Below are 21,677 nucleotides of genomic sequence, written 5' to 3'. Positions count from 1 at the left end.
GGGGCCCGGGCAAGGGGGCAAAAACTGGCAAGGAGAGTTTTTAGAATGGAAAAAAGAAAAAGCACCAACGATGAAAAAAAAAGGACAAAAAGGGAAAGGACACAGAACAAAGGCGTGAGGGAAAGTCGGAAACAGGGCAAATCTCGCAGCGGAACGAGAGGATAAATGACGCCTGAATTAAAAGACAATCTGGGGAGAGAGAGAAAGAAAGAAAGAGAAAGTGTGGGAGGGAGGGAGAGAGGGACGGGTAAGAGAGGAGAGAGAAGAGAGAGATGAGAGAGGGGAGAGAGAAAAGAGAAAAAGAGAGAGGAGAGATAGAGAGGAGAGGGGGAGGGGAGGAGGAGAATCTTAGATGCGGGCGCGCGGGGGGCGGGGGGTCGCGGGCGGGAGAATGGGGCGGCTGCTTTTTGGTGCCGTGAGGGGATCGAGGGCTAGACAGATCGGCTAGAAAAGGAAACTGTAGATGTCTCCATTGTCTGTAAAACCTTTACCCTTGAGACCATTTTTTCTACAACGAAAAAAGTGACGACAATAAAAAACACAAAAAAGGGGTGGAGAATTATGCAACAAAATTAAAATTTGAAGAAAAGTATTCAAAGATACGTGGCAGGAGAGAAAGAGGGATAGGGGGATTAAACTTACATCTTGGGGGTTTTAAATGCCGAAGAAATATAATAAAGAGGAGAAAAGAATGATAATACACTTATAAAAAAGTTGCGAATCAAGGGCTTTAAAATTTTCCCGGTCAACGCCAATATATACTTTACTTCTTAGGGGTTTATTAGTTCGTTTTTCTTTTTGATCACAAATAAAGTACAAAAGAAAAATTCGAGGGAGAAGGGGGAGAGAAGATATAAGTTTTTTTTGCTACTCCCCAACCCGTGGGGCAACTTTTCATCCCTCAAAACTTTTTACTCCCCAACTCTGGGTAATTTCTCTCTTTCTCGCTCTCTCTCTCCTCACAAAAACCACACACAAAGGCCCTTCAAAAATTAAGTAACATTTACACGAAAACAGCAAAGAGTTTTCAGATCCCCTTTAAAACGCCGCAAAAGTAACATTCTCCGTATAAAAATTTTTATTTACAAATTTTAATTTCAGCTTAGATTCATTATTTAAAACGATCAATTCCTTGTCAAAATTTAAATAGAAAAATCCCCTAGACCATTAAATTATTACACAGTATCTTTTTTTACAAAATTTGTGACTAAAACTTAGTGCCTTAAATTTAAACATGACTTTTCCCCCCCGTATTTTGGTGCCCCTAATTAAACTTCCCCTAATAAAACATGATTTTTCTCTCTCCCTTAAATTATTGCCCAAAAATTAAACGAGTTTTCCCCCCCTTAACCAAAATTATTCCATCTCATTGAGCCCCATTTTTCCCCTCTTACGACACCGTCATCAGTAAAATTTTAATCGTTTTTTATCTGCAAATCGTGGAGTTGCTTCGTTTTTTCACTCTAATCAGCAAAATTGCTTGTGTGCCACGTGCCAAATGGTGCGCCGACGGAAATGCTAATCTATAGTCAGAAAGCAACTTCCGCGAGGGGACTAGGCCACAGACTCAGCATCACACCGTATGAACTTTTCAAAACAGGGCGGGGCAAAAACTTTTAAAGTAAAAAGCGAGGAACTAAGATCATAAAGTTAATTTCTAGGGGAAAAACAACTTGTGACACGTAAAAAACACATATTTTTGAAAAAGAAGATTCAAGGGATAAGCGGTAGGAGAGAAATATGAAAATGTGACATTTCTCAGTTGGTGTAAATCCTTTTTAAAATGTTCTTGGTGAAAAAATAAAATAAAGGGAAAAATATATGAAAACACATTTAACAAAAGTTGTCAAATCCCCGGGCATTAAAAGTTGTCCGGATCCACGCACACATGTTTTAATTTACCATTATGCCTTTCTTTAGTTCGTTTTCCCATTTTTGATCAAAAAATGTACATAGAAAAAGGGGGAAGAAGCGGGAGGAAGCATAATAAATGTTAATTTTGTTACCCCCCCAAACCGTAGGAAAACTTTTTTCATACACTCACAATTTCTTTTTACCCCCCAATCTAGGAAACTTTCTCTCGCCCACCGTTTGCTCTCGCTCTCCTTCTCTCTTTTCAGGCCGAGATTCGTGAATGATCTAGATATCGGGCTAGAAAGGAAACTAAAACATGTCTCCTTTGGGTCTGAATATAACCCTTATTTTTTTAAACCCTTTTTTTTCTCCCAAAAACGAGAAAAAAAAACTTGTGACGACGATAAGCCCAAAAATGAGTCTGTACGGAAAATTTAAGCTAATAGAATAAAAGTGAAAAAAAAGTATTCGAACGATATACGGCATGAAAGAGAAAAATGTAATTCAACTTACATTTAACCATGTAGGGTAAATGCCGTAAAAATTATAATAAAAAGGAAATGTATATAATAAAAAAGAGAATAGAATGTTTAAAACACTTGCAAAGAAAACGCACTTAAAGGGCCCCTTGTGCTTGTAGGCTAGTGTTAAAGTGAAAATTACGTCCACATGAATGAAAAAAAAAAAGATTTTTTTTATATAAATATTTTTTGTACCTAATAACATTATCATTTTTTAAAAAGAAGCTAAATTTTAATAACATTTAAATTTTCAATAAAAGAGTAAAAAAAAACTTTTGACATAAGATATAGTAAGTGGTGGGGCGATGGTGGGAAAAAAAAATATGGAGAACGTGGATAGCAAATTCAAAATTTCATAAAAAATAAGCTCTGGCTATGCATAAAGTGAATGGTACAATGTATCTGTAGTAAGGGGAATAAAATTTTGTATGGAAAAATTTTTTTTATGTATTATTAGCAACGTGTTTTTAATTACTATTAGAAAAAATAATCATAAAATAAAAACAAAGCAACATAAAGGGTGCAAATTTGAATGCACGATAAAAAAAAAAAAGAAGTCTTTTAAAGATATATTTCGTTGAAAGAATGTACTGCTTGCAGCGATTGCAAAATCTGAGAAATAGTTATTTTGGTTTTGCCCCCTTTTTCGGAATAAGTAAAGCCTTTTTTTTTCTTTTTCTCTCACGATGAAACAGATTAAAGTTCAATTTTTCCAACATTACAAACTAAGAAGGATTCATACACAATTTAGTCAGTATGACGAAAAGCACGTAAATTTTTAGAGATAGATACACTTTTCCAAGGGGATTTTTCATATGTCATTGTGTTGTCTTGAAGTACTAAATTAATTGTTTTTTATAAACGATTTAAAATTGATTCTTTTGTGGTTATGATCAGACTGTAATTAAACCTTTAATTTTATTGAGTCATTTTTTCTTTTATGTATATGATAAAGAACGTACAAAATGTTCAACTTGCTGACGTAAGTAAATTTTACCCCACATACAAATTGCGAATCTCCCCAAACGCTGCGAACATTTTTTTACGGGAGGGGAGCAAGGTAAAGCTTTAAACCCCTCCCACATTCGAAAATGTGTAGCTGATGAGACTCACTTCTCTCCCGCCGCCACAACGTCAAAAAACTCGACTTCTAACAGACCGCCTGACCAGAGAAAAGATAGAACGATGTTATTTAATAAAGTAAAGTTTATCTCTCCCCCAATCATTAGAAAGAAGTTATAATATCAATTACCTAATGATCAAAAAGTATGTACGCGCAGGGGACCCCTTTGCATAATGCGTCACATTACCCAGATCTGGGGTTTCAAAAATGATAAACCTTATTACATTATAAAAATTTAATGTTATTCAGTGTCCTAAATTTAGAGGGGTAACAGTGTTCCAAAGGGATGTCTGTGTGGGTGAGGTTTGTTTCGATGATTTGTATCTATGAAAAATTCATCCATTTTTTTTCTTAGTGGTTAGAGACTGAAATAAAACAATTTTTTATTTTTATTTAAAAGCATTTCATGTTAATATATATCAAAGAACATATCCAAAATTGTTGGGCCTACGTCCCAAAAGGGGTGCGCTCGACGGAAATGCTAATCTTAGTCATGCAAGCAACTTCCCCGCAGGGGGACTAGCGCCACAGCTCATGCATCACACTCGTATGAAGTTTTCAACAGGCGAGGCGAAAAACTTTTTTAAAATAAAAAGCGAGGAAACAAACTTTTCATAAATTTAATTTTCTAGAAAAAAACAACTTGTGACGACGATAAAAACACATATGATTGAAGAAAAAAGTATTCAACGATACAGGGTAAGAGAAAAATGAATAATTTTTAATCTTACATCTTTGGGAAATGCCTTTTAAAAATGTTGGTTAAAAAAATAAAGAGGGAAATAGAGTGAAACACATTTATAAAAAATTTTGTCGAACAACGGCATAAAAGTTGGGGACACACACACAACATATGTACTTTCCCATTGTGCCTTTCTTTATTTCGTGTTCCTTCTTGATCACAAAAATAGTACAACAGAATTCTGAGGAGAAGCGGGAGAGAATCATAAAAAAATTTTCTTTTTTGTTTACTCCCCCAACCGTAGGCAAATTTTTTTCATAACTCAAAAATTTCGTTTACTCCCAACTTGGGAAACTTTTTTCTCGCTCTTCACTCGCTTGCTCTCGCCTCTCTTTTTTTCAGGGCCCGAGATTCGTGAATGTATTAATATCAGGCTAGAAAGGGAAAACTATAACATTTTCCATTGTATAATTTTCCCTTTATTTTTGAGACCATTTTCTACAAAAACGAGAAAAACAACTTGTGACGCGATAAGAAAAAAAATAGTCTGTACGGAAAATTTAAGTAAAGAATTAAAATTTGAAGAAAAAGTATTCGAACGATATAGGGGCATGAAAGATGAAAAGAAATTCAACTACATTTAAACCCCTGTAGGGAAAATGCCAAAAAAAATGAATAAAGATGAAAAATTGTTTAAAATAAAGGAGAAATTGAATGAAAAAAACATTATGCAAAAAGAAACGCACTTATGGGAGCTCCTTGTAGCTGAATAGGCTATGTGTAAATGTTGAAAATTACGTCCACATGAATAAAAAAAAAACAAAGATTTATATTTATATAAAGTTTTTTTTTGATACCTAATAACATTATCATTATTTAAAAAACTTTTGTTTTTAATAACTTTTGAATTTCAATATAAGAGAAACAAAAAAAAACTTTGACGTAATGATATTAGAAGTGGTAGGCGTGGGGGGGAAAAAATATGGAAAACGGGGTAGAAAATTTCTAAAGTTCTAAAAAATCTCTGGTATGTCATGAAAGAAAGGTACGAATAAATTTAGAAAAAAGGGAATTAAATTTTGTAGGAATATTTTGTTTAGTATTTTAGCAAGATTTTTATTAATGTTAAAAAGACTAATAATAACAACAAATCAACATAATGGTGTAATCGAAGCACGAAAAAAAGAGAAAAAGACACTTTTAAAAGAGTATTTCCCTTTGAAAAGATGTACTGCTTGCAGACATTCCCATCTGAAAAAATAGTCTATTGGATTTGCTGCCGCCATGTTCGGAATAGGAAAACCTTTTTTTTTTCTTTTTCTCTCACCTTTTAACAGAGTTAAGTTGATATCCCCAACCATTACCCTATACTTTAAGGATTCATAACATAAATTTTTGTCAGTAGACGTAAAGCATGTAAATATGTTAGAGATAAACACGTTCCAAGTGAATGTTTAATATGTCTTGTTTTTGTCTTAAAGTACTAAATTAATTGTTATTTTTTGAACGATTTCAATTGATATTTTTGTGGTTATGTAAGACGAAATTAAACAACTTTAATTTATTTGATTCATTTTATTTTTTTATGTATATGATAAAGAACGTACAAGATTTAAAATTAGCTGACGCTAAGTAAAATTTTAACACACAAAACTTGTCAAATCTCCCCAACCCCTCGATATTTTTTTATTTGGACGGGGCAGGGCTCAAGCCCTAAGCTCCTCCACATTCGAGAACGAGTAGTTTCGCATGAGGCTCATTCTCCCGGCGCCACAACGCAACAACTTACCCCTAAAGACGCCGGATCAGAGAAAACGATAGAACGTTTTTATTTGATAAAGTAAAATTTTTATCTCTCTCCCACTCATTAGCCAGTGCTAAAAGAAGATTCAAACATCAATTTTACCCATTGATAACAAAAGTATGTCCCGCGCACGGACGATTGATAATGCGTACTTACCCCAGTTTTGTGTTCACAAAAAAACCCTTTATTATATTATAAAAAAAAAGGGGTTTTCGGGTTAATAAATTTAGAGATGGGTACAGGTCCAAAGGGATGTTTTGTGTCGATGTAGTTTTGTCTTGCGTTGATTTTTATCTATGAAAAATTCATCATTGTTGTTTTGGGTTTATGAGATGTAATAAAACAATTTTAATTTTTTTGAAGCCATTCATCTTATATTATGACCCGAAGAATATATCAGTAAGTTAAAAAACCTCACAGATGCTGGGGAAATTTTAAAACTCGACAACAAACTTGTCAAATTTTCCCAAAAACCTCTGTAAGATTTCAATTTTAAAATCCCTTTTTACTCATACGACTTTTTGAATCTCCCCAACGCTGCGATACATTTATTTGGGATCTAAGCACTAAGCCCCTTCCTCTTTCCGAGAATCGAAAAAAATTCCCACGGGGGCCTTTTTCCCCCCGGCCGCCCAAAACGTCAACACCCTACACTGATGACCCTCCTAGCCCAGAGAAAAAAAAAACCCATGTGTTTTAAAAAATTTAAAATGATCCCCTTTTCCCAATCTTTAGCAATGCTTTAAAATTTTAAAAACAAATTTTTCCAGTATGATGACCAAAAATATTAACCCCAAGGAGCCCCTATATCACTAATGATAAAACCTTATACTATTATAGAAATATAAAGTATATTCAGTGTATATAAATTTTGAGATGGATAACAGTTCCAAGTGGATCTTTTAGATTCGAGTGAGTGTTTGTTTCATATGATTTGTTAACTAAAAAAAAATCATCCATTGTTTTTTTTTTGTGGGTTTTCAGACTGTAAAAAAACAATTATTTTTTGAAGCCATTTATTTTTATATATACACGAAAAACCATAGCAGTTACTTTATAACCCCATAGCGCTGAGGAAAAAATTTTAAATCGGACGTCAAAAAATTTTAAATCTTCCCCAAAACCCTGCAAATGTTAACTTTACACTCGTACAAAACTTTTCGGGTCTCCCCGACCTACGACCTTTTATTGGGCGGGGGCCCCGATCAAGCACCTAAACCCCCCCCCCAATCGAGCGAGTAGCTTTGAATGAGACTACTTTTTCTCCGGCCGCCCCAAGCAAAACTCTACTTTTTAAAAAGAGCGCCTGGACCCAAAAAAACGATAGAAAAGTGTTATTTATAAAATCAAATTTTATCTCTTTCCCTTATAAGTTTTTAAAAGATTTGCATCAAGTTACCCAGTATGATGACGTAAAATAGTAAAGAACAAGACGCATTTACATAATGAATATCCAGATTGGGAGTCCCCAAATTCATTTCTATTAGAAAAAAAATTGTTAAATTAGTGTCTATAAGTTAGAGAGGATAATACTATTCCAAATACTAATTGATTTTATTAGAACGATTTTATTCGAATTTTCTTTTGTGGTTAGAGAGATAAAAACAAATTATTTTTTTGATGCCATTTTATTACCTTTTAGTACATTTTACCGAAATACAAAACTTGTGAATCCCCGACGCGCGAACATTTTTTCTTGCCCGGGGGCCAAGGAATAAGCCCCCCCCATGACAGGTTGCCAATTCGGGATCAATTTCGTACGCCTTTTTTTGTCAATTTTATTTATTTATCCATAACGATGTGTAAATAAGCTGTTAGCAAAACATTTTTTTCCCTTTAAAATTGGATTTTTGGGGATGGAGTTTTTGCATTCTATTATTTTAGAGAAATTTTTACGTTTTTCGCCCCTCTCGCCTAAGCCACGCCCCCCCGGAGGAAAAGTTTTCCCGAGTGGGAGTAAAAAAAAGTTTTTGAGTGATGAAAAATTTCTACGGTTGGGGGTATGTAAAAATAACATTTATCATGCCCTTTCCCCCCGCTTCCCCTCCGCCCTTTCTTGTTGTTGCCGTTATCTTCTTTCATGTATACATTTTTTGTTTTTATTTGATCAAAAAAATGGAAAACGAACTAAAGAAAGCATAAGTGTAAGTAAAGTGTCATGTCGTGCGTGTGATCCCGACAACTTTTTAAAGCCTGTGATTGACAAAATTTTGTATAAATGATTTCATTCTATTTTCCTCTTTATGTCATATTTTCCTCTTTATTATTAAATTTTTCGGGATACCTACACAGTGTATGAATCACATTATCATCTTTCCTACTGCTGTATCGTTTATACTTTTTTTCTTAACTTTTAAATTTTTAGCATAATTCTTCGCACAGAAACATTTGTTTCCTATGCCGCCAAGTTGAATTTCTATCTCGAATCTAATTCTATTACATTTCTATTTTACTTCAAATTAATTCAGCTTCTTTACCCTTTTTTTGTGTTGTGGCAGGGTTGTGTGATTTTTTTTAAAGTGTGATTTTAAAGTAAATCAACTTCTGTAATGTAAGTACATCTTCTTTTAAATTTTTTTAATTTAGAGTTCTTTTAAAAATTTTTTTCGCCTGAGTGTTAGAAAAACTTGTTTCGAGTGTGGATATGAAACTGTGGCGTATTGAGGGCATATTCGCTTTACCCGGGGGCTGTCATTTTACGTATCAGATCTCATGAGTCAATCCGATCTAGCGCCCTTGTGGGAGTATGCAATAAGCTCGCGTACATAACCCCAAAACACACACAACAATAACACACCCCCCCACGCACAACACCCACACACACAACATGGGGCACTTAAGGCGGTACACACACACATACACGCGCAACACAACAGTATGTGTTATGGGTTTTAACTTTTATGCTCCCCTATTGAAATTGCTATGGTCTAGATTGATTTTAAAAAGAAACTTGGGTGTGTCGTAATTTTGCTGATTACGAGTGAAACGAAAAAAACTCCACGATGTGTCAGATAAAAAAACGATAAAAATTTGATCATGGAGGCTCAATCGTAAAAAGGGGGAAAAAGTGGTCTGAGATGGAGATGGAATAGGGTTTTGGGTTTTAGGGGAGGGGAAATCATTTTAATCGGGGGGCCCAAGTTTTTGGGGGGGGGAAAAAAACTCATGTTTAATTAAGGAACTAAATTACAGAGACAGAGAAAAAAAAAATCATGTTTAATTAGGGGCCTAAATTAAGGAACGGAGACAATCCCCTTTTCGGGGGGGGTTGGAAAAATTGATATTTTTTCTGTTTGCGTGAGAATGTTACTTTATTTTTTGAAGGGCAAAGTTTTTTTTTTAAATGGTGTGTGTATGTGTGTGTGGTGGTGTGTGTGTGTGTGTTGTGTGGTGTGTGTGTGGTGGTGGTGAGGGGAGGAGAGAGGAAAGAGAGAAGGGGAAAAGGGTGTTACCTAAAATGGGAAGTACCCAAAATTTGAAATGTATGAAAGTTGCCTACGGTTGGGGGGGTAAGTGAAAAAACATTTATTATGACTTTTCTCTCGCTTTTCCCTTAAACCTTTTTCGTTTGTCTATAAATTTTGATCAAAAATGGAAGCGAATTAAAGAAAGCCCCGTGGGAAATAAAGTATCATATGTGTGGTGTGATCCGGGCAATTTTTTGGCGCGTGATTCGACAACTTTTTACATGTGTGTGAAAGGCATGCGCATAAATGTCTTTTTGCTTTTAGAAGCATAAGATTTAGCTTTTTCCAATTGTTATTATCTTCTCGTGTAAAAGTGAAAACCGAGCTTTTTTTTTGGGGTTTTAAAGTTGTTCCTTGTCCCCATAAAAAAATTTATTAGTTTATCTTCATTGATGAAACGGGGGCATATACTTGAGTAAATTTTTTGGACCTCCGGTAACCGCCATTCCAATTTTTAAACGTTTAAAGAAAGGCTTTTTCAGTTACTAAGGGGAGCGTTTAGGTTGCTGCCGATTTCCTAAGCGTGAGTCTTTCTGCTGAAGCCCAACCATGTCTCAAAAGGCCCTTTTCAGGCAAATTCGTTAGGGATTAAAAAGGGTTTTTAATTTCCCATTAGGCCGTCTGTCTAAGTAAAAGGAAATTTTGTAGAAAGAAGTCATGTACTATTATATAACACGAACACGAACATGCTAGATAACTCTGAAAACATTTACTACATTGGTACTTTTCATTCGGTAAATACCGTTTGAAGGAATTCCATTTGACTTCATATGCAAACATTCCTTCCGATGGTTTTGCATAATGTAAATAACGGTTATGAATGGCTTATAGATTTCATATGAAAAAAATAATCCAAAAATGTAGAGAAAAGAACGATTATTCACAAAAAAGCTGAAACGAATATTTTCTCTAATGATTGGAAACGAAATGGCTGACAAAACCTTCCCCTGGAAAGAACTCGCTCTCTCAGCTCTGGAAAATTAATATTCACTGGGAAAAAAAGAGTATGGAAGGCAGAGGGCACGATTTTACTGTATTACAATCAGTGCAGGATAAGAAACCATGCTGTGGGTTTGAATGAATGCCGTAAGTTAATAAAAAAAAAAACGAAATTTGGGGTTGAGATGGGGCTTTTTCTTAACGTGATTTTCCCGTTTACCATTGAAAATAAAGTAAGATCGAGATAATTAAAGGAAAAAATGGAAGTGGGGGGTACAAAAGTTGTGCTAATTCACGACAATGCAGAAAGTTTTTAGTTAAAAAAGAAAAAGCCTTTTTAAACTACATTTTATGGGGGTATACTACATTTTTTTTTTTTGCCTCAATACTAATTTGCTACCTTATCACTTTGTGGTGTGTGATTTCTTTTAAGGGATTTTAAGCATATATAAACTAGAAGTGCACGCGCATCTTCTTTTCCTTTTTTTTAAAAATACCCCAACTAGTTTACAGTTCCATATTTTTGGAAAGAGATTCTATAGGAGTGCCTGTTTTAAGGATAACCGTTAAAAATGTGTGTGTGTGTGTGTTTGCGTGTTATATATGTATGTCTATATATATAACTTTTTTTTTCAGACACAAGAGATGTGATAGAGAATCAACAGGAACCACTACAAGAACAAATACCAGAATCAACAGCACAAGATGAATTCATGGAAACACTGAATGATTGCTTGTTAACATTTTCCCACCACAACCAACAGCAACAACAACAGCAACAGATTTTGATAATCAATATATTTGCATCACAACAACCCTACCTACAACAACAGGAGGAACAACAACAACCACAACAGGAGGAACAACAACCACAACAGCAGGAGGAACAACAACAGCAACAACAACAACAACAACAGGAGGGACAACAACAGGAGGAACAGCAACAACAACAACAGGAGGGACAACAACAGCAACAACAACAAGAGGAACAACGACAGCAAACAACAGATTCTGACAATCAATAGATTAACATCACAACAACAACCCTACCTACAACAAGAGCAACAACAAGAGCAACAACAACAGCAGCAACAACAGCAACAGATTGTTATAATCAATAAATTAGCACCACAACAACTTATCTTAGCATTGCAGCAACAACAGCAACACCAACAACAACCCTACCTACAACAACAACCCTGCCTACAAAACAACAACAACAACAGATTTTGATGATCAATATAGCATCACAACAACAGCAACCCTACCAACAACCCAATCACCACCAACGTCCACCTACACCCCACGTACAACCCCAAGACATCTCAAGATCACGAGTAAATAATGTATTTAACCAAGCCGACTCATCGACAGTTAATGACAATAATACACTGAGCCAATCCGACCCACCACCTTTTCTCCAACCAGCAGTTAATCGTCCCGGTTCGCCTGGGGGTCGAAACACTCCTGTCCCTCCCTCTCTTAAACGATTATCCGACTCAGAGTCTTTCTCCCCCTCTAAGAAAAAATAAGTAAATGATGTTGACGATGGTGGTGGGGTGGTGGTGGGGTGGTGGTGGTGGTGGTGGTGGTGGTGGTGGGGGTGATGATGGTGAAAGGGAATTTTCGGTTGAAACAACTCGAGCTGGCCATTGAACTGGTGATGGTGGCGATGATGATGAGGAAGAATTTTTTGTTTTGTTTTGTTTCAGTAACATGGCAATTGCGGACTTCATAGAAAAGGGTGATTTACTTGAAACAGGCGAGACACTCAGATCTATGTTAAGTGAACTGATAGCACCTTTCTTTAAAATCAAAATGGTAGAAGGTGGTATTTAGTAGGATAGGGAAGAAAATCGACAACTGAAGGATCAGAAAGAAAATAACAAACGTGGATAAGCACAGAAAATGGAACACTGCATACCATCGGTAGATAAATTGTTGATAGGCAATTGTTCTTTGGAAGTATGTTTACCAGCTTAAAAAATAGATAAATTTATATCCCCTATTAATGTAGAAAAGTTTTTTAGGCGGATTAAATCTGCTACGCTAATAAGAAAACGGCGGCGTGATTAACAAAACGGGGAAGGAATCGTGATAGAGTATCTTCCAATCCTATTAAACCCTATACATGATTTTGCATTACTCTTCAATAATACTCCAGACATATGCAAAAGAAAGAGAGAGAGAGAGAAGGTCAGGTTCTGAAACTGTTGAAACTGATCTTAAAAAGTAGAGTTAGAACTTTAACATGTCATGGGTATGTCTGGAATTTATGTCCGTCTTGTCTTCGATTTGAGGAAAATACGGATGGTACCAAACGCATCCGATATAAAATTATGATGATTGCTGTTATGGAGCTAAAGTACAGATAAAAATCTATAAACCCATGGGAGTAAGATTAAGAGCGGAAATATAGACAAAATAATAATACTAATTATAATAATAATGTAGTACCGGGGACGGTGGACTGATTATATAGTAATATCAATGTATTTTTTTTTTAAATATTATTCTTTAAAAGTATCACACCACAACACAGGCACAAAATTAATATCCTGTATACAAGGCGTAGTAGTAGAGTTGAGGAAAACGACTTTAATATGCTAGGTTGAAGTAAGCCTCCACTGTATGCTAATGTGTACATATATGTGATCAGTGTTGAAGAAAAGGTAGAAAACAAATATTATTTGTCAAGTAATTTTTTATACATGTAACATGTGGAGAAATCAGTAGAAAAACACATAGTAATTTTATTTTTATTCCACAGATGGTGTGTTAATGAAGATGAGGAGTATAGGATGATGATGATGCAAGGAGGAGATAGATGATGACGACGACGATGATGACGATGAGTTATTTAATGGATATAGAAAGGGTAATAGGAGAAAAAAATTTCCGTATACTTAATGTGCACTATTTATATGATGGATATAAAAGAAAAAGGATGAAAACAGATAATCTGCTAAGAATCGTTATGTGGCATGTAACATATGAAAATAAAACATAGATATTCTCTTTTATTCCACAAGATGATGATGCTGATTGATGGACGACGATGGACGCTGATGATGGGATAACGACGATGACGATGAATAGGGACTAATAATCGTGGGCATCCACTAAAGGTTTTATTATACGAAGAGATTGTTCTTATAAAAAGTATTGGGCCGACTTGTATCCACCTTACACTGAAAGACCCGTATCCGCCTTACAAGCATCTCTTATTAGCTGTCAACAATTTCATGAAATCGTTCTCCTGACAAGCCGGTAGGGACGACGGGAGATGGCGTATGGTTATTCATCCCCACACAGGCGGAGCTCTGGCAACTGCCTGTCGATCAAACAGCATACTTATTACATAGTTGTGTGATCATATACTACCCAATGTATTTAGTAATTTAATTAATATATAAATATGTGTTAATAAGCAATTCCATTTAGTCTATGGAAAAAATACTTTGTGTTACTAACTGACAAGCTACGAATTGATAATACAGTACACGAAAGTATTATTTATTTTGTTCTTCTTAGGATATATTTAGATTGTTATGCCAATATTTACTTTACATTATTATATTTAGATTTCTATCATTACCTTACATTATATGTTTTAAAATTATATATATATATATAGGATATATATAATATATAGAATATATATATATATAATATATATTATATATATACATAGATATGGAGGTATATATATAGATATAGATAGATATATCTAGTTATATATATATATATTATATAATGTATATTGATATATGTTAAACACATGTGTGTATTTTAGTTAATATTTTCCATATATATTTTGAATTATACGTAGATTGTATATCATTACATGTACGGATATATGTGTATATGTAAGATGTATCTTCTTACTAGTATATGTAGGTATTATATACACCAACAGGTATATGAATACAATAACGTGTTGTTTATTTCGAACCTTAAATTCATTTAATCAGTTATTTTCGAATCTCAAGAGAAGTATCTCGAACGTTTAAAAATTGGAAAGGTATATACTGATATCAAGACAAAGACGGGAGGTTGACTATAATATACACAAATACACACAAACACACACACACACATACACACACACGTGTACAAATACGTGAGTGTGTGTATATACATATATGTATGTATGTATGAATACATATATGTTATATATACATATATCTATATATACAAAAACACATGTGTTTATATACACATGTTTGTGGGTGTGTTTATATACTATATATATATATATAAATATATATATATATATTTTAAAAACATAACAAATTTTAAAAACAAATTATATATCTATTATATGTATGTATATAATAATATATATATATATATATATATAATATATATATATGTGTGTGTGTGTGTGTGTTTGTATGTATTTATGTATGTATATATGTATGTATGTATGAGAGAGAAAGAGATAGTATAATACATCTAGCTGGGAAGTGGAGACATATATGAAACTCAGTAGGGAAGCGAAGATGTAAATAAAATGTAAACCAAGTGATATTTACCACGGTAAGCAGGGATTCCATTCGTGATTTTTTCTCTCTCTTTTTTTTACTCGCACACTTCATAAACTAATTCCTTCTTAAATTACATTTACAATCTCAAACGATTCCACTTTCGCAGGAAACACAGAGAACACGAAAAACAAGCAACGAACTCATGATGTGATACCACACTTCCTGCATCTCACCTCCCCTCGAGGCGTTCCCTCCCCCTTCCCAAACGTCCCACATCCATTGGTTATAATTTTCCTGCACTCCAAAGTACAATAGTTCTTGGTTACGTGATTACCTTATTACTCTGAATTAAACACTGCTACTCACATTCATCGCTTAACTGAAGCTGAACAGTGTACCTCCCACACACACCGCGATATGAATTTCCCGCTGTCTCAGCGGGAAATTATTGTCATTATTATTATCATTATTATTATTATTATTATCATTATTGTTATTATTATTATTATTTTATTATTATTATTATTATTATTATTATTATATTATTTATTATTATACTATATATTTTACTTGTCACATGAATCTTTTTTTTGTTATTATTATTACTAGCATTATAACTTTCTATAATTATATATTTACTTATAGATAATATAATATTTTTTACTGTTGTTGTCATTATTATTGTATTATATTATTATATTTTATTATGTATTATTATTATATTATTATTATCTATTCTTATCATTATTATATTATTATCATTCTTATTATTATTATCATCATTATTTTTTATATTATAATTATTATTATTATATTATTATTATTAAATCATGATCATTATTATCATTACTATTATTATTATTATATTATTATTATTATTATTATTATTATTATTATCATTATTATTAAAACTATTATTATTATAACTATAATAATAATTAATCAATAAATAATAATGATGATGAGATGATGATGATGATGATTGATGATGATAATGAGTATGATGATGATGAGATGATGCTGATGATGATGATGAAGGATGATGATTGATGATGCTGATGATGATGATGAGATGATGATGATAATAATAATAATAAATAATAGTAATAAGAATAATCGGTTCTGTTCCGATCAACGAAGTTAAGAAACATTATATCGGTTAGTACTTAGATGGAGTGACCGTGGTATGATCGTGCACTAGTGTTAGAACCGTTAACAACTTTATTATCGGTGATCTAATTTTTTTAACTACATCTAAATAGCATAAACATTTTACTTTTGCATCAAAATTCATCACCATGACATTCCAGTCATATCGCTGAGCTCTCTATAATGTATGCCTCAATCACAATCGGACACACATTCGGGAATTAAAATTACTGCAATTCTAACTCTATTGTCACCATTTTCATCACCTGCCTTGTTTAATTTATTCAAGCATTGCAACTCTAGGAAGAAGGAAAGGTGTACAAGAATGAGTAAGACAAATTGAGAATATGATATTTAGATGGTATTTAGAGCTAATTGATATCCTAACCATAAGCAGAAATGTCGATTTTATTATATTTATTATATTGTATCATGATTGCTTTCGCACACACACAACACACAACACCACACACACACACAGGGACATTTAATATATATAAATTATATATATATATATATATATATATATATACATATATATATATATATATATATATATATATATATATAAATATATATATATATATATATAATATATTTTTTTTTTTTTTTTTTTTTTTTTTTTTTTTTTTTTTGTTTTTTTTTTTTTTTTTGTCGCTATTTGCTGATATTGTTGTGTATATCTGTATATTCGGTTGTATTTGGAGTGTTATGGATTACTGCTAGTATTATTTCATATTTAATCTTAGTAATTTATTGTTATTAGCATATTATGATTACTACCATATATATATATATATATATTAATATTATATATATATATATATATAATATATGTGTGTGTGTTGTGTGTGTGTGTGTGTGTGTGTGTGTGTGTGTTGTGCGTGTCGTGTGTGTGTATTTCTGTATACCTAATTTCCATATAATTATATATATATATATATATATATATATATATAAATATATATTAATACAAATTATATATATGGAATTATACAAATTATATATATATATATATGATATATATTTAATAGAATAAGTAGATACGTAGCAGATTTAACAAGGCCTTAGTTGGCAAAATATGAAATGTTGCGGGCTTCATCCGAGGACCCCATATCTCATCTCTCTCTCTCTCTCTCTCTTCTCTCTCCTCGCTCTTCTTTCTCTCTCTCTTCTCTCTCTCTCTCTCTCTCTCTCTCTCTCTCTCTCTGTCATGTCATCCTTGTAGCCGCCGCTGGTATATCACATACTCATATTATGGTGTATCATATATTCTGTATATCATTATCTGTAACACTGCCAATTCGGAAGGCTGTGTTGTGATAAAATTCATCTTCTGTGTCACAACCTCCTCGAGGGGCCTAGTCGGCTGTGACCCTCCGGGTCAACAAATGGTCCGTATCAGCCATTAAGAGCTGACCTGTCAGAACATTGTTGGTCGTGAGGGGTCGTCCCCAGGAAGTGAATGGTGGCTCTCATGTGATCGATGCTGGAGAGAGTGGGTCGGACCCAACTAATGTATAAACTAATGAAGTAGAATGTTACTTGACGTAGTAGCATATGTTGTTTAAAGGGTTGAGGGCCAGTGCGAGAGAACCGCCGTGCGTCAGGACGCCCATAGGAATACTGGAATCAGCTGATATTTCGGACTGTCCCGCAATGCGGATGTATCCATATTTGGAAGTTCTTGATCCTTATAACCTAATATATATTTATTAGTGGGTTTTATGTATTGTAGCACGCATTCCTATAATAGATGTATTAATTAAACAGGTTTGACCGCTACTGAATAAACCTTAAGCGAGTTGCTACGCAGATGGTATCAGTCACCCCCACAACCATGGACAAATCATAGGCGTTCTCGGCGGCCACAGTCAAACGAAAACGGGTGCTAATTACCCAAGACGACCTAACACGAAGTCGGGCGGTTGATAGTACATCCCTGTCAGCGACGGAGGCAACAAAAGGGCAGCGCGTGGCGGCTGCAGCAACGGGAGACGAGGACATCCTGAAAAACCACCATCAACAAAACTCTACGGGAAATACACGCACGGTTACGAAAAATGTAAAATTACTACAAACACTTGGGTCTGTCAAAGAAAACCTTCAAGAACATCAAACTCACAACGCGCAAAACCCCTAAGTGGCTGGTTCGGGACCCTACATTATAAGGGGAACAAAAGCGAGTTCAGGAGCCTTTAGATATCTACAAGCAGGATAATACCCGTGACAACCTTATTGAAATTTCTAAGGCTAACAAAAAACCTACGGGAATTAAAAACTCATTTCAGAAATGAACACTTTGAACAGTTCCTACAAAGCATTAACAATAACACCTCAATGTGGAGGTCTGGAAAAAAAATTAATCGAATTTCAGGCAAACCAAACTAACACCCGGAAGTTCCCATAGTCTCTTGCACAAAGCAGATATGCTCCTTAGTCAATGGGCTGGTGGAGCGCAAAAATTGAGCTCACTTCCACAAATATTCAGGATCACCTTAGTCAACGAAATTGCACGCAAATTGCCATGAGATTGGATGTTCTGATACTGACCCCTCAGACTTTGCTGAGATCACTGAGTGGGAACTGAACAATGCAGATCACAGGAAAAGCGGCCGCCCAGGTGAGGATGGAATTACCTGTAGTGTCTCCGCCTTATAGCTCAGGTACCTGGTAATCCCTTTTGCACTATACAAGGTTAAGTTTGTCACAAAGGTATTCTGCATGGCCCCTGGACACGCAGTCTAAATCATTACCATACCGAAATCAAACATGATAAAATACCGACCAGTTTCAGTAACCTCATGTGTATGCAAAAGTTCTAGGAAAGTCTAATTTTGAAACAGACTCAGGTACAGGTTACAAGGTAATTATCTCACAGACTGTACGGTTTCTATCGGGACATAGCACACACATTGCTTGCAGAGTAATTTTCACACTTAATCCAGGGAAAGCACCACTGTTTTTCTTGAACTTTAAGTCAGCTTTTGACATTGAAAACAGACGAAGTTATCCTAGGAAACAATTAGTAAGCTTGGAATCCGGGGTAAGATACGACCTGGATTAGAATGTATCTCTCGAATCGATCTGCAAGTGTCCTGTCAGGGGAGTGAGAAGTTCACTTCACCAGTCTTTGAACTTGGGGACGCCACAGGGAGGAGTTCTAGCCCCTATGCTGCTTCAATGTCCTCATGCACAAGCTGGGTGGCAGATATCCCACTTGGGGATGGTGAAATCCATATATGCTATGCTGATATGACATATGCGTCAGAGGCATCATCACAAGTAGGATGCAAATAATGACCGGACAGAATCACAGCAAAGGCACATGAGTGATGGATTAGTCATTTCCGCTGAGAAAACAATGCTCTAAACCCATGTATCATAACCCCCCACCCACTTTTCGCATGGTGACAGGGCTTGAACATATAGCCAAAGTATAAAAATATCTCGGGTTGAATGTAAATGATGCAGACCTGGACCTCCTCTCTAAAGAAGAGAGACTCTGGGAGAGATTGAAACCTTGAAAGTTCTTGTCGGAAGAGAAACATGGCATCAAATGTTAAGCTCGCTAGGGACTGTTTTTACCTTGGCTTTTCTTTTATAAGGTCAGTTGTAGACTACCTGCACTGCACTTGTTGCAGTTGTAAGGATCAGAAAAGGTAGTTTGGAGGTAGGCCAAAAATGAAGCTATGAGGATTATCCCGGCCGCCCCGAGACAAGCAAGAAGGATAGTAAACATGAGATCAGAATTAAAAACTTACCATTCATATCTGATAGAATAATATTTATTTCCACCATATTGTGGTCCAAAGCTCTGAGGGAACCCTCGTATCTCTCAGATTTCCAAAAACACAACCGCCAACATAAAATCACGCAAGTAGACGTGACAAATCACCACACCCACGCGCGCCACTTGATACACAATAATCTCCATGAACATTATAAAACTCCAATGTCCAATTAGTAAAATACCAAAAGGGCGCTCCATTCCACCATGGTAAAAATGTCAACATTGATCGTGCACCTTACATGTCTACCACAAAAAAAAAAAAAACCAGGGTGCATAATGTGTGTTGAAACAAATTGCGCTAGCAACGGTAAAACGGAAACACCACAGAATCTATGGGTGATGATGCATATGAGTGTACGGCGGACGGATCCATTTACAGTCTGGATACAAAGCTGGTTGTGCTTGCGCTGTATACCAAAAAGGGCTTTACTACACAATCAAGTTAAATATAGAATGCAAAACACTACACAAACGGAAGCTGGCAGGATAATCCTCGCAACGGAATTCTTAATGTTCTAGGGGCTTCTGGAGTTTAGTTTTCTGTGACTCTCAAAGTGCTTCGGACGCTAAATTCTTTCAAAGCAGGTGGCGATGGAAGAAATTGTGAGGTGGCATTAAGCGTAACGTAACTATGCAACGAGCGTAGTTTCAACATTCAGTTTGTATGGATACCAATCTCATGTTGGCATACGCAAGAACGACCACGTAGGACAAATGGCGAAAAGAAGCCTGCAGCAAGGATATTTGTGAACATAGATCTTGGGATGCCTCTTGCTAGGGTTGCACATATATTGAAAAGCTCAAAGGAAGAATAGTAGATCTGATCAACATCAAAGGCCTGAAAGCTGTACAATAAAGGCACTACGATCAGTAATAGAGATGAAAGCCTTCTATGGGTGGCACCCCGAGGTCAAAACAGACAGTGTGACGTTGTGATTGCCAGAATACGTTTAGGTTACAGAATGTACTAGGCCAACTGTACGGTGCCACAAGAAGTGCAGATGAATCAGATGTAGGGACTGTGTAACGAAGAAAAACCAAAACGAACGCTGGAGCACTATATGGAATGTCATGTGTCCAGCCTTTCAGACACCTAACATGATGTATAAAGAACTATGTGAATATTTCATTTCATCTGAGACATTGGAAGATATACTCGTACTATACCCTAAATTTACTATGTGATAACTCCCGTATGCAAATAACAGTGTTATTCAAACACAGTGGCAAAAGCATATGTAAGTAATAATTTTTGTATGATGTATGATTTATATTTATATTTTACCTTGTACAACTACAGTAGTTACAGACTACTGTACAATGTCAGATATATGTAACACTGTAATCATGATTGCCCACGCCTGCGCAGATAGCCAGGGTGGTAAATAAACTTACTTAACTTAACTTAACTGTAAAACGGATGTAGTGTTCGTGCCCCACTGTTGGTGTTCTTGCGTGCGTAACGCTTCACTCTACAAAGGGAAAATTGCGATATCGTGTGATGTGTTGGAATCAGTGTGCGGTGGTCAGTACAGTAAAAATCCATGGTGTTGTGTTTATTAAGGAGTTAAAAACCCAGTGTTGTGTTTATTAAGTTGTGTTTATTAAGGAGTTAAAAACCCAGTGTTGTGTTTATTAAGGAGTTAAAAAACCCACGGTGCAGTGTTGTGTTTATTAAGGAGTTGAAAACCCACAGTGTTGTTGTTCGTTAAGGAGTTGAAAACCCACAGTGTTGTGTTCGTTAAGGAGTTGAAAACCCACAGTGTTGTGTTCGTTAAGGAGTTGAAAACCCACAGTGTTGTGTTTATTAAGGTGTCAAATACCCTCGGTGCTGCATTCTTGCAGAGTCAAATAC

The 21,677-nt window shown here is 35.1% G+C and overlaps 1 protein-coding gene across 1 annotated transcript in view; it reads left to right on the top strand.

Annotated features, from left to right (window-relative positions):
* Positions 1 to 12,203, top strand: part of LOC119575489 (ataxin-8-like) — a gene marked incomplete at its 5' end in the record, with an annotated part of 23,280 nt that extends 11,077 nt beyond the window's left edge. The window contains 1 exon segment of the mRNA XM_037923144.1: positions 11,027 to 12,203. Within this exon segment, the coding sequence (XP_037779072.1) occupies positions 11,027 to 11,415 (389 nt within the window). The 3' untranslated portion in view covers positions 11,416 to 12,203.
* Positions 12,204 to 21,677: the final 9,474 nt, after the last annotated feature.

The sequence above is a fragment of the Penaeus monodon genome, chromosome 7 (assembly GCF_015228065.2).
Source record: "Penaeus monodon isolate SGIC_2016 chromosome 7, NSTDA_Pmon_1, whole genome shotgun sequence".
NCBI classification, from domain to species: Eukaryota; Metazoa; Arthropoda; class Malacostraca; order Decapoda; family Penaeidae; genus Penaeus; species Penaeus monodon.
This window is presented reverse-complemented; position numbering and strand designations above follow the sequence as displayed.